At 29.5% G+C, this 15,217-nt stretch overlaps 1 protein-coding gene across 1 annotated transcript in view; it reads right to left on the bottom strand.

The window, feature by feature from the left end:
* LOC117388999 (signal transducer and activator of transcription 1-alpha/beta-like) overlaps positions 1-13,644 on the bottom strand; it is a 36,488-nt gene extending 22,844 nt beyond the window's left edge. Inside the window, exons 1-3 of the mRNA XM_055230409.1 lie at positions 13,335-13,644; positions 11,165-11,309; positions 10,711-10,806 (exon numbers count right to left, since the gene is read on the bottom strand). Of these exons, the coding sequence (XP_055086384.1) occupies positions 10,711-10,806; positions 11,165-11,309; positions 13,335-13,462 (369 nt within the window). The 5' untranslated portion in view covers positions 13,463-13,644. The remainder of the gene's footprint in view (positions 1-10,710; positions 10,807-11,164; positions 11,310-13,334) is intronic.
* Between the last annotated feature and the right edge of the window lie 1,573 nt (positions 13,645-15,217).

The raw sequence follows: 15,217 nt of genomic DNA, 5'->3' as shown, positions 1-15,217 counted from the left end.
TTTATTTTATATAAGTGCGTCTGATAATAGTTTATTTTCTATAAGTGCGTCTGATAATAGTTTATTTATTTTCTATAAGTGCGTCTGATAATAGTTTATTTATTTTCTATAAGTGCGTCTGATAATAGTTTATTTTCTATAAGTGCGTCTGATAATAGTTTATTTATTTTCTATAAGTGCGTCTGATAATAGTTTATTTTCTATAAGTGCGTCTGATAATAGTTTATTTATTTTCTATAAGTGCGTCTGATAATAGTTTATTTATTTTCTATAAGTGCGTCTGATAATAGTTTATTTTCTATAAGTGCGTCTGATAATAGTTTATTTATTTTCTATAAGTGCGTCTGATAATAGTTTATTTTCTATAAGTGCGTCTGATAATAGTTTATTTATTTTCTATAAGTGCGTCTGATAATAGTTTATTTTCTATAAGTGCGTCTGATAAATTAGTTGATTTATTTTCTATAAGTGCGTCTGGATAATAGTTATTATTTTTCTATAAGTGCGTCCTGATAATAGGTCTATTTATTTTTCTATAAGTGCGTCTGATAATAGTTTATTTATTTTATATAGTGCGTCTGATAATAGTCTATTTATTTTCTATAAGTGCGTCTGATAATAGTTTATTTTATTTCTAAAGTGCGTCTGATAATAGTTTATTTATTTTATATAAGTGCGTCTGCATAATAGTTTAGTGTTATATAAGGGCGTCTGAATAGTAATATATAAGTTGCGCTGCTATAGTTTATTTGTATATATAAGTGCGGTCTGATTAATAGTTTATTTATTTTATATAAGTGCGTCTGATAATAGTTTTATTTATTTTATATAAGTGCGTCTGATAATCGTTTATTTTATTTTATATAAGTGCGTCTGATAATAGTTTATGTCGATAAGTGCGTCTGATACTAGTATTTATTTTCTATAAGTGCGTCGAATAATAGTTTATTTAGTTTATATAAGTGCGTCTGATAATAGTTTATTTATTTTCTATAAGTGCGTCTGATAATAGTTTATTTATTTTATATAAGTGCGTCTGATAATAGTTTATTTATTTTCTATAAGTGCGTCTGATAATAGTTTATTTATTTTCTATAAGTGCGTCTGATAATAGTTTATTTATTTTCTATAAGGTGCGTCTGATAATAGTTTATTTATTTTCTATAAGTGCGTCTGATAATAGTTTATTTATTTCTATAAGTGCGTCTGATAATAGTTTATTTTCTATAAGTGCGTCTGATAATAGTTTATTTATTTTCTATAAGTGCGTCTGATAATAGTTTATTTATTTTATATAAGTGCGTCTGATAATAGTTTATTTATTTTATATAAGTGCGTCTGATAATAGTTTATTTATTTTATATAAGTGCGTCTGATAATAGTTTGTTTATTTTATATAAGTGCGTCTGATAATAGTTTGTTTATTTTATATAAGTGCGTCTGATAATAGTTTATTTATTTTCTATAAGTGCATCTGATAATAGTTTATTTATTTTCTATAAGTGCGTCTGATAATAGTTTGTTTATTTTATATAAGTGCGTCTGATAATAGTTTATTTATTTTCTATAAGTGCGTCTGATAATAGTTTATTATTTATATAAGTGGCGTCTGATAATAGTTTATTTATTTTATATAAGTGCGTCTGATAATAGTTTATTTATTTTCTATAAGTGCGTCTGATAATAGTTTATTTATTTTCTATAAGTGCGTCTGATAATAGTTTATTTATTTTATATAAGTGCGTCTGATAATAGTTTATTTTCTATAAGTGCGTCTGATAATAGTTTATTTATTTTCTATAAGTGCGTCTGATAATAGTTTATTTATTTTATATAAGTGCGTCTGATAATAGTTTGATTTATTTTCTATAAGTGCGTCTGATAGATAGTTTATTTATTTTATATAAGTGCGTCTGATAATAGTTTGTTTATTTTCTATAAGTGCGTCTGATAATAGTTTATTTATTTTATATAAGTGCGTCTGATAATAGTTTATTTATTTTCTATAAGTGCGTCTGATAATAGTTTATTTATTTTCTATAAGTGCGTCTGATAATAGTTTATTTATTTTCTATAAGTGCGTCTGATAATAGTTTATTTTATATAAGTGCGTCTGATAATAGTTTATTTTATATAAGTGCGTCTGATAATAGTTTATTTATTTTATATAAGTGCGTCTGATAATAGTTTATTTATTTTATATAAGTGCGTCTGATAATAGTTTATTTATTTTATATAAGTGCGTCTGATAATAGTTTATTTATTTTATATAAGTGCGTCTGATAATAGTTTGTTTATTTTATATAAGTGCGTCTGATAATAGTTTATTTATTTTCTATAAGTGCGTCTGATAATAGTTTATTTATTTTCTATAAGTGCGTCTGATAATAGTTTATTTATTTTCTATAAGTGCGTCTGATAATAGTTTATTTATTTTATATAAGTGCGTCTGATAATAGTTTATTTATTTTCTATAAGTGCGTCTGATAATAGTTTATTTATTTTCTATAAGTGCGTCTGATAATAGTTTATTTATTTTCTATAAGTGCGTCTGATAATAGTTTATTTATTTTCTATAAGTGCGTCTGATAATAGTTTATTTATTTTATATAAGTGCGTCTGATAATAGTTTATTTATTTTCTATAAGTGCGTCTGATAATAGTTTATTTTCTATAAGTGCGTCTGATAATAGTTTATTTATTTTCTATAAGTGCGTCTGATAATAGTTTATTTTATATAAGTGCGTCTGATAATAGTTTATTTATTTTATATAAGTGCGTCTGATAATAGTTTATTTATTTTATATAAGTGCGTCTGATAATAGTTTATTTATTTTCTATAAGTGCGTCTGATAATAGTTTATTTATTTTCTATAAGTGCGTCTGATAATAGTTTATTTATTTTATATAAGTGCGTCTGATAATAGTTTATTTATTTCTATAAGTGCGTCTGATAATAGTTTATTTATTTTATATAAGTGCGTCTGATAATAGTTTATTTATTTTCTATAAGTGCGTCTGATAATAGTTTATTTATTTTCTATAAGTGCGTCTGATAATAGTTTATTTATTTTATATAAGCTGCGTCTGATAATAGTTATTATTTTCTATAAGTGCGTCTGATAATAGTTTATTTATTTTCTATAAGTGCGTCTGATAATAGTTTATTTATTTTCTATAAGTGCGTCTGATAATAGTTATTTATTTTCTATAAGTGCGTCTGATAATAGTTTATTTATTTTCTATAAGTGCGTCTGATAATAGTTTATTTATTTTCTATAAGTGCGTCTGATAATAGTTATTTATTTTCTATAAGTGCGTCTGATAATAGTTTATTTATTTTATATAAAGTGCGTCTGATAATAGTTTAGTTATTTTATATAAGTGCGTCTGATAATAGTTTATTATTTTCTATAAGTGCGTCTGATATAGTTTATTTATTTTCTATAAGTGCGTCTGATAATAGTTATTTAGTTTTCTATAAGTGCGTCTGATAATAGTTTATTTATTTTCTATAAGTGCGTCTGATAATAGTTTTATTTGTATATAAGTGCGTCTGATAATAGTTTATTTTATATAAGTGCGTCTGATAATAGTTTTATTTATTTTATATAAGTGCGTCTGATAATAGTTTATTTATTTTATATAAGTGCGTCTGATAATAGTTATTTATTTATATAAGTGCGTCTGATAATAGTTTATTTATTTTATATAAGTGCGTCTGATAATAGTTTGTTATTTTATATAAGTGCGTCTGATAATAGTTTATTTATTTCTATAGTGCGTCTGATATAGTTTATTATTTCTATAAGTGCGTCTGATAATAGTTTATTTATTTCTATAAGTGCGTCTGATAATAGTTTATTTATTTTATAAGTGCGTCTGATAATAGTTTATTTATTTTCTATAAGTGCGTCTGATAATAGTTTATTTATTTTCTATAAGTGCGTCTGATAATAGTTTATTTATTTTATATAAGTGCGTCTGATAATAGTTATTTATTTTCTATAAGTGCGTTGATAATAGTTTATTTTATTTCTTATAAGTGCGTCTGATAATAGTTTATTTATTTTCTATAAAGTGCGTCTGATAATAGTTTATTTATTTTCTATAAGTGCGTTGATAATAGTTATTTATTTCTATAAGTGCGTCTGATAATAGTTTATTTTATTTTCTATAAGTGCGTCTGATAATAGTTTATTATTTTCTATAAGGCGTCTGATAATAGTTATTTATTTTTCTATAAGTGCGTCTGATAATAGTTTATTTATTTTTCTATAAGTGCGTATCTGATAATAGTTTATTTATTTTCTATAAGTGCGTCTGATAATAGTTTATTTATTTTCTATAGTGCGTCTGATAATAGTTTATTTATTTTTACTATAAGTGCGTTGATAATAGTTTATTATTTTATATAAGTGCGTCTGATATAGTTTATTTATTTTTCTACTAAGTGCGTCTGATAATAGTTTATTTATTTTCTATAAGTGCGTCTGATAATAGTTTATTTATTTTCTATAAGTGCGTCTGATAATAGTTTATTTATTTTATATAAGTGCGTCTGATAATAGTTTATTTTCTATAAGTGCGTCTGATAATAGTTTATTTATTTTCTATAAGTGCGTCTGATAATAGTTTATTTTCTATAAGTGCGTCTGATAATAGTTTATTTATTTTCTATAAGTGCGTCTGATAATAGTTTATTTTATATAAGTGCGTCTGATAATAGTTTATTTATTTTATATAAGTGCGTCTGATAATAGTTTGTTTATTTTATATAAGTGCGTCTGATAATAGTTTGTTTATTTTATATAAGTGCGTCTGATAATAGTTTATTTATTTTCTATAAGTGCATCTGATAATAGTTTATTTATTTTATATAAGTGCGTCTGATAATAGTTTATTTATTTTCTATAAGTGCGTCTGATAATAGTTTATTTATTTTCTATAAGTGCGTCTGATAATAGTTTATTTATTTTCTATAAGTGCGTCTGATAATAGTTTATTTATTTTCTTATAAGTGCGTCTGATAATAGTTTATTTATTTTCTATAAGTGCGTCTGATAATAGTTTTATTTATTTTCTATAAGTTGCGTCTGATAATAGTTTATTTATTTTCTATAAGTGCGTCTGATAATAGTTTATTTATTTTATATAAGTTGCGTCTGATAATAGTTTTATTTATTTTCTATAAGTGCGTCTGATAATAGTTTATTTTTCTATAAGTGCGTCTGATTAATAGTTTATTTATTTTCTATAAGTGCGTCTGATAATAGTTTATTTATTTTTCTTATAAGTGCGTCTGATAATAGTTTATTTAGTTTCTATTAAGTGCGGTCTGATAATAGTTTATTTTATATAGTGCGTCTGATAATAGTTTTATTTATTTTATATAAGTGCGTCTGATAATAGTTTATTTATTTTATATAAGTGCGTCTGATAATAGTTTATTTATTTTACTATAAGTGCGTCTGATAATAGTTTTATTTATTTTCTATAAGTGCGTCTGATAATAGTTTATTTATTTTCTATAAGTGCGTCTGATAATAGTTTATTTATTTTATATAAGTGCGTCTGATAATAGTTTATTTATTTTCTATAAGTGCGTCTGATAATAGTTTATTTATTTTCTATAAGTGCGTCTGATAATAGTTTATTTATTTCTATAAGTGCGTCTGATAATAGTTTATTTATTTTCTATAAGTGCGTCTGATAATAGTTTATTTATTTTCTATAAGTGCGTCTGATAATAGTTTATTTATTTTATATAAGTGCGTCTGATAATAGTTTATTTTCTATAAGTGCGTCTGATAATAGTTTATTTATTTTCTATAAGTGCGTCTGATAATAGTTTATTTATTTTCTATAAGTGCGTCTGATAATAGTTTATTTTCTATAAGTGTGTCTGATAATAGTTTATTTATTTTCTATAAGTGCGTCTGATAATAGTTTATTTATTTTATATAAGTGCGTCTGATAATAGTTTATTTTCTATAAGTGCGTCTGTATAATAGTTTATTTATTTTATATAGTGCGTCTGATAATAGTTTATTTATTTTCTATAAGTGCGTCTGATAATAGTTTATTTTCTATAAGTGTGTCTGATAATAGTTATTTATTTTCTATAAGTGCCGTCTGATCATAGTTTCTTTATATAAGTTGCGTCCTGATAATAGTTATTTATTTTATATATAGTGCGTCTGATAATAGTTGTGTTTATTTTATATAAGTGCGTCTGATAATAGTTTTGTTTATTTTATATAAGTGCGTCTGATACATAGGTTTCTTTATTTTTCTATAAGTGCATCTGATAATAGTTTATTTATTTATATAAGTTGCGTCTGATAATAGTTTATTTATTTTCTATAAGTTGTCGTCTGATAATAGTTTATTTATTTTTTTCCTATAAGTGCGTCTGATAATAGTTTATTTTATTTTCTATATAAGTGCGGGTCTGAGTAAGAGTTTGATATTATTTTTCCTATAAAGTGCGTCTGATAATAGTTTATTTTCTATAAGTGTGTCTGATAATAGTTTATTTATTTTCTATAAGTGCGTCTGATAATAGTTTATTTATTTTATATAAGTGCGTCTGATAATAGTTTATTTTCTATAAGTGCGTCTGATAATAGTTTATTTATTTTATATAAGTGCGTCTGATAATAGTTTATTTATTTTCTATAAGTGCGTCTGATAATAGTTTATTTTCTATAAGTGTGTCTGATAATAGTTTATTTATTTTCTATAAGTGCGTCTGATAATAGTTTATTTTATATAAGTGCGTCTGATAATAGTTTATTTATTTTATATAAGTGCGTCTGATAATAGTTTGTTTATTTTATATAAGTGCGTCTGATAATAGTTTGTTTATTTTATATAAGTGCGTCTGATAATAGTTTATTTATTTTCTATAAGTGCATCTGATAATAGTTTATTTATTTTATATAAGTGCGTCTGATAATAGTTTATTTATTTTCTATAAGTGCGTCTGATAATAGTTTATTTATTTTCTATAAGTGCGTCTGATAATAGTTTATTTATTTTCTATAAGTGCGTCTGATAATAGTTTATTTATTTTCTATAAGTGCGTCTGATAATAGTTTATTTATTTTATATAAGTGCGTCTGATAATAGTTTATTTATTTTCTATAAGTGCGTCTGATAATAGTTTGTTTATTTTCTATAAGTGCGTCTGATAATAGTTTATTTATTTTCTATAAGTGCGTCTGATAATAGTTTATTTATTTTCTATAAGTGCGTCTGATAATAGTTTATTTATTTTCTATAAGTGCGTCTGATAATAGTTTATTTATTTTCTATAAGTGCGTCTGATAATAGTTTATTTATTTTCTATAAGTGCGTCTGATAATAGTTTATTTATTTTATATAAGTGCGTCTGATAATAGTTTATTTTATATAAGTGCGTCTGATAATAGTTTATTTATTTTATATAAGTGCGTCTGATAATAGTTTATTTATTTTCTATAAGTGCGTCTGATAATAGTTTATTTATTTTCTATAAGTGCGTCTGATAATAGTTTATTTATTTTCTATAAGTGCGTCTGATAATAGTTTATTTATTTTCTATAAGTGCGTCTGATAATAGTTTATTTATTTTATATAAGTGCGTCTGATAATAGTTTATTTATTTTCTATAAGTGCGTCTGATAATAGTTTATTTATTTTATATAAGTGCGTCTGATAATAGTTTATTTATTTTCTATAAGTGCGTCTGATAATAGTTTATTTATTTTCTATAAGTGCGTCTGATAATAGTTTATTTATTTTCTATAAGTGCGTCTGATAATAGTTTATTTATTTTATATAAGTGCGTCTGATAATAGTTTATTTTCTATAAGTGCGTCTGATAATAGTTTATTTATTTTCTATAAGTGCGTCTGATAATAGTTTATTTTCTATAAGTGCGTCTGATAATAGTTTGTTTATTTTCTATAAGTGCGTCTGATAATAGTTTATTTATTTTCTATAAGTGCGTCTGATAATAGTTTGTTTATTTTCTATAAGTGCGTCTGATAATAGTTTATTTATTTTATATAAGTGCGTCTGATAATAGTTTATTTATTTTCTATAAGTGCGTCTGATAATAGTTTGTTTATTTTCTATAAGTGCGTCTGATAATAGTTTATTTATTTTCTATAAGTGCGTCTGATAATAGTTTATTTTCTATAAGTGCGTCTGATAATAGTTTATTTTCTATAAGTGCGTCTGATAATAGTTTATTTATTTTCTATAAGTGCGTCTGATAATAGTTTATTTATTTTCTATAAGTGCGTCTGATAATAGTTTATTTATTTTATATAAGTGCGTCTGATAATAGTTTATTTTCTATAAGTGCGTCTGATAATAGTTTATTTATTTTCTATAAGTGCGTCTGATAATAGTTTATTTATTTTCTATAAGTGCGTCTGATAATAGTTTATTTATTTTCTATAAGTGCGTCTGATAATAGTTTATTTATTTTCTATAAGTGCGTCTGATAATAGTTTATTTATTTTCTATAAGTGCGTCTGATAATAGTTTATTTATTTTATATAAGTGCGTCTGATAATAGTTTATTTATTTTCTATAAGTGCGTCTGATAATAGTTTATTTATTTTATATAAGTGCGTCTGATAATAGTTTATTTATTTTCTATAAGTGCGTCTGATAATAGTTTATTTATTTTCTATAAGTGCGTCTGATAATAGTTTATTTATTTTCTATAAGTGCGTCTGATAATAGTTTATTTATTTTATATAAGTGCGTCTGATAATAGTTTATTTTCTATAAGTGCGTCTGATAATAGTTTATTTATTTTCTATAAGTGCGTCCGATAATAGTTTATTTTCTATAAGTGCGTCTGATAATAGTTTGTTTATTTTCTATAAGTGCGTCTGATAATAGTTTATTTATTTTATATAAGTGCGTCTGATAATAGTCTATTTATTTTCTATAAGTGCGTCTGATAATAGTTTATTTATTTTCTATAAGTGCGTCTGATAATACTTTATTTATTTTCTATAAGTGCGTCTGATAATAGTTTATTTATTTTCTATAAGTGCGTCTGATAATAGTTTATTTATTTTATATAAGTGCGTCTGATAATAGTTTATTTATTTTATATAAGTGCGTCTGATAATAGTTTATTTATTTTATATAAGTGCGTCTGATAATAGTCTATTTTCTAAAAAGTCTTTTCTAATCGTGTCATTTTGATCGAGTTTACATAATGTTACTTCCTGGTTGGACACGGCGAGCAGATACGACACACGGAGAGTTACATCACAGACGAGCGCCAAAACACACACCTCGCTCGTAAATCGTCTCTGCGTTTTGGATGAAGTGACGACAAACACGACACACGTCTCACTCAATGTTTGATGTTTTGTGTTTATAAAATGTAAAAATACAGAATAAATCAGAGATATGAAGAAAGATGAAGAAAAGAAGATAAAGAAAAGAAAAAGAAAGATAAACAACTAAAAAAGAAGAACAAGGAGAAGAAAACAGATATGAAGAAAGAAACATAAAAGAAGAAAAGGAAACGAAGAAAAAGAAAAGAAAGATAAAGAAAAGAAGATAAAGAAAAGAAGAAAAAGAAAGATAAATAAAATCTCGCCTGACGCTGCCCCACTAAAGACGTATGTACAGCCTCGCTCTCGACAAGCAGAGTGTGAAGGTCTGTGTCCAGGGGTGACTGCAGTGTTCCTATAAGAAAGTCCATTTTCTCTCAATCTGCATTCTCTTTTAAATCCATCAAAGAATGGAACGGGCTTCCACAAAATCTTAAGAACATAGCAGATTATCACAGTTTTTCAGGGGCTGTTAAAAACTGTCTTCACCATCAGTCCTGTCCACACTGACTATACCAGACGGGTATTTGTCCATCAGATGTTTCCCTCGTGTGTATCATCTGACAGCGACTACACTGTATTTATTCTGATATTTGTTGCACTTTAATAACTTGTAGTTTGCACTATGTATTAAATTGTGCACACTTGTACATTGTCTTTTCTATTGCACTTTTTATATGTGAATTGTTTTGTTTTTAATGTTTGTGACACAGGACGACAGATGGAAATGAGCATTTTGCTAAATCTGGTGCAGCCATCTTTTTAATGCATCTGCATTCTGTCCTTTAAATAAATAAATAAAATAAAAATATGATAAATAAAAGAAGAAAAAGATAAATAAACAAAGAAGAAGAATGAGGAGGAGAAGAAAACATTAGTTATGAAGATAAATAAAAGATAATTATTTAATTAAGAATAAATACAAGTACAAAAGAAGAAAAGAATTAATTGATGTGTAAATTAAATGATTTTTAAAATATTTATAGAAAAAAATGTAGCATTTATGTATAAAAGTATTATTTTATAAGTAAATTACATTATGTATAAAATATTATTTTATAAGAATATTATATTATGAATAAAAAGATTATTTTATAAATATTTTATATTGTATAGAAAAGTATTATTTTATAAATATATTATGTATAAAAGTATTATTTTATATACACACAGAAAACATCAGAAATATGAATATGGGATTATGTAGAAGAAAGAAAATTTCTGAATGAATGATTTTATACATTTATATTTTGATTAATTACCGCATTTATTGTTTTATTTAATGTTTCTTCATTTCCACTTGTGTTTATTCATAATGAAGTCATTTTTGTACATAAACTCAAGTGTAAAGTCTCACTTTGCTGATTTCACATGAATCCAGGACGAGTTTTTCTCCTCGTAAACATTCAGACAATCTGGACGCCATGTCCAGAGGAGAGCGCTCGAACTGCACCTGCACAAACACGACATTTACACACAAAACACGACATTTACACACAAAACACGACATTTACACACAAAACACGACATGTGTGTGTGTGTGTTATGTGTGTGGCTGATGTAATATTGTGTGAATATTTTCATTGGGATAAATAAATGTGGAGTTTATTGTGTAACTTTTCTGATGCTTGAACCTGTGGAGATTGTAATTGTTTTGCCTTGAATGTTCCTTAAATTTGTCCTTCATCCTTCTCCATAGAGTCAAGAAATAAACAATCAATCACTAAGATGCTCCACACACACACACACACACACACACACACACACACACACACACACAGGAAAAGTCCCATAATCCCCCTTTAAGTTACCAACAGGTGGTCCTGGAGCAGAGAGAAGTCGGGCCCTGTTAAAGTTCGGCTGTTGTACAGAGATTCTTTGACGAGTTCGTCCAGTTTCAGAAGCAGAGTGTGAAAGTGCGTCCTGGCTGTGGCTTCATCTGCAGCGGCCAACTCCCTAAAGAAAAGCACAATTATGTCACACTCGTTTAGTCCATTCATCGCTCAATCGAGTCTTACTCCACCAAAATCTGTGTTAGTCGAATCATTATTTTATTTAGATGATGAAAAACGACAAGTGAGTGAGTGAGTGAGCTGAACATTTTTTTTTTTTTTGGTGTTTATATGTAAAAAGTCAGATTAAACTCATGACTCACAACATTAATCGGTCTTTATGTCAATATATTGTTTTATTTTTCTGTTTTTGCATGAACTCCGCCTGCAGGTGTAGTCTTGTGAGTGCAGTTTAGGTCAGACACATAGATGGATAATATTCTGCAGAGCTTTAACAGGACGTGCTCTAGTACGATCTGTAATGGACTGCAGTATTTTGAGTATTTGATCGTCTTTTCAGTGCAGATGAAATAAAAATGAATCATTACTTTTATGATCATTGAAATTTCAAAGTAAAACCATTATTGGTGAGAGGATATATGGGTCTCATTTGAAATATTTGCAAACTAGGCTTTAACATTTACTAAAATAACATGGACCTGAGGTTTATTCATTTGGGAGTAGCATAAACTCAAATCCTCAGTAGAGTTTTGGTTAGTCCAGCACACTCTGGTTTACCCCCCTCAGCCTACAGTCTATTTACCTGGAGCACGTGACTCAGTAAGTCTATAAAATGACAGCTGATCTTTTTAATTTAGAGGCAGAGGTGGGTCGAGTAGACAAAAATGTACTCACGTCACAGGAACATTACTACAAAATATGATTACTCAAGCAGAAGTAAAAGTACTGGTCCAGGAAATGACTCAAGTAAGAAAAAAAAAACTACTACTACACAAGTAAGAATAACTTAACCTCCTGAGACCAGAGCTTTGGGCTGATTGGACCTGATCAGTGTAAAAACAATTATTATTATTATCTTTTTACATTATGACAAAAATAACAATAATAATAATAATAATAATAATAATGTCTTACACTTGTAAAGCTCTTCACAGTCGTGTCAAAGCCTCTACACTAGACTCATTATTCATTCATTTCACTTGGTGATGGTAAGATACTACTGTAGCCACAGCTGCCCTGGGGCAGACTGACAGAAGCGAGGCTGTCAATCTGCGCCATCGGCCCCTCCGACCTCCACCATCATTCACACACACACCACTTTCATACTAGGCAATGTGGGTGAAGTGTCTTGCCTAAGGACACAACGACAGAACTTGGTCTGAGCGGGACTCGATCCTCCGACCTTCAGGTTGGGACCAACACTCAACCACTGAGCCACTGTCGCCCCTGAGCCACAGTCGCCCCTGAGCCACCGTCGCCCCTGAGCCACCGTCGCCCCTGAGCCACCGTCGCCCCTGAGCCACCGTCGCCCCTGAGTCCACCTACAGCCCACCCCATACAATCAGTCAGACTCCAACTACTAACACGGCCAAGACCAAAGAACTGACACAAACTAAGTCACATGTGTGAGTATGTCCAAACTATGGCCCTGGGGCCACATCAGACCCTTTTTTATTGGCCCTCAGGCCTCGTGTTGAACCGGCCCAATGGATCATAAACAGAACTTTTAAATTAAAATTAAACATTAAACTATTTCTACCACTATAACCTCAAACATCACAGTGTGACACAGACCTAAAATAAACATGTGTCAGGTGTTATTAACACACAGGGCTCAGACTGTGTGTAAAGCACCACACTGCACACCGTCTGGCCCTCAGCTTTAATATGATTTTGGCCCTCGATAAAAAAAGTTTGGGCCCCTCTGTCATATCTGAAGGAGTAAGAAACACAAATGTTGACATCAGTTCATATTGTTACTTGTAGATTTACTCACCGTGAGAAGAGGAGCCACAACTTTTACTCGAGTACTGTTACTTCAATAAACACATATACTCAAGTAGGCCTAGTGGTCAAAGTAACTACATTAAAGCTCTACTGCTCTCCTCTGCTTAGGCTCCACTTTAATCAGACCTGTACAAACCGCGCATGCGCAGAACAGGGACAGTATGGCACAGGCGGCACTCACCAGTCCTGAGCCTCCACCCAGTCACTCAGGCAGCGGCGCACCTCCAGGGGGAATCTGTGCATGTACAGGTGGCGCACACGGATCTGTAAACACTGCTCCAACTTCAGCACCTTCTGCCACTGCGCCATGGCCCCTCTGCCCCGATCCAGTGCGCAGTTTGGAGACTTCTGCCCAAAATCCTGTTCCTTCCTTTCGCTTTTTGAGTCTCTGTCAACACAACGGCTGCAAAACCCGTTTAAAAATCCCAAAACACCTTTGAATCGACGCAATAAACCTGGATAATGGCTCTCAGACGCGTGGCACCGGTGTCCTGCCCCGCGCACTGACGCCTCTGTTTATATAAGGCGTGTGCGTGAGGCGCGTGGGGCTGAGGGGGCGGGGTTTACAGGGAGTACACGCCCACAGCTAACCACGTGATTCTCTGGAAAAGCTTGAAACTCTTGCGAAAGGAAGATGTTACAGTGTCTGTGTCTTTTCTTTGTCTTTTGTCATAAAAAATGTTCCACAAAAAGTACAGATACAGGAATACTTCAAAGTAAAAGTATCCAAAAATCTACTCAAGTAAAAGTATCAAAGTGCTCGTGTAAAATGGACTTAAAGAGTAAAAAGATCTAAAAGAGATCTAATAAAGCTTCTAATGTGGTGATTTAGAGACAGATTTGTGCTGTTTAATGCAGATTTTGTTTTTATTGATATATTTTTGTTTAAATTCTGAAGATGTTAAAAATAAACCTCAGCCTTTTCAGCAGGTCTCACACAAAAACAAATACTTTTCCTTTTCCGTCCAAAGTGGAGGAGAAAGTACAGGGTGAATTCAGGTGGGACGATTAATCATTTGAGTATTTTTACATGTGAAACAGGCAGACATCAGTCGTGTTCTTAAACCGTGACCTCTGACCCTGTGACAGTCAGTTTAAGGTCAAATAAGTCACGTTTACACACGTGTATGTAAGAGACAGTGGCGTGTTGTACTGTGGCCTTGAATGAAAAAGCTACAAACCTGAATTTACGCACACACTTGTTTCTCCTGGATTATATTTGATGCTTGTGGACGAGTTTATACATGAATTTATATTAACAAAGATACATGTCAAACTTCTGTCATTCAGGTAAAGTGGGACGCCCATCTTCAGGTAAAGTGGTGTTTTTGAATACACTTTGGCCTAAATCCTACTGAATTTATATTATGTGGGTAAGATAATGTAAGGAATGTATATTTAAAGTCAGAGAAAAGCAAAAATAAAAAATAAAAAAACGCTCAATGAATCAGGTCCATATAGTGGAGCCAATAGAAACAGTTTCAGCTCAGAGACATGTGAGCTCCTCTTTGTCCTGAGCCACTGTGGCTCTGTAAACACCAGCACTGCTGTGTTTAGTGTAAAATAATGTTCACTCACTGCTCATATAGATTCGTCACAATAACATGGATTTTAAACCAAAACATGAGTAAATACATTCACTCCATGCAGTCAGTGGGAAATCCCATTGTTTCTTACTCTGTGCACTGAAGTGTCTGGTGTATAATCAATGTGCAGGGGAGAGGAGACTTACACTGAGCACACGCCCAAACCAAAACCACGTGATTCTCTGGAAAATACTAAATGTCGTCAAGTCAAGTCGGTTACACTGACAGTTTCCTGTCTACAAAACACAGGCCTAGACTCTACAGGAAACAGAGGACAAAGTGCAGTGTGGCTCCACTGCTCTACTGTAAACACTTTACACTTTAGAGTCAGTGCTGCCTGGGCAAACCTGAAAGATCAGATTAGAGAATAAAATCCTAAATCCTAATTTTCATCTTTTTTCATTATTCTAGACTCTAGATCAGTGGTGGAAAAAGGTAACAAGTACAACAAGTAAAGTACTGTACTTAAGTAGAATTC

Source organism: Periophthalmus magnuspinnatus, chromosome 21 (assembly GCF_009829125.3).
Source record: "Periophthalmus magnuspinnatus isolate fPerMag1 chromosome 21, fPerMag1.2.pri, whole genome shotgun sequence".
NCBI lineage: Eukaryota > Metazoa > Chordata > Actinopteri > Gobiiformes > Gobiidae > Periophthalmus > Periophthalmus magnuspinnatus.
Note: the sequence above shows the minus strand (reverse complement) of the source record. Positions and strands in the feature narration are given on the sequence as shown.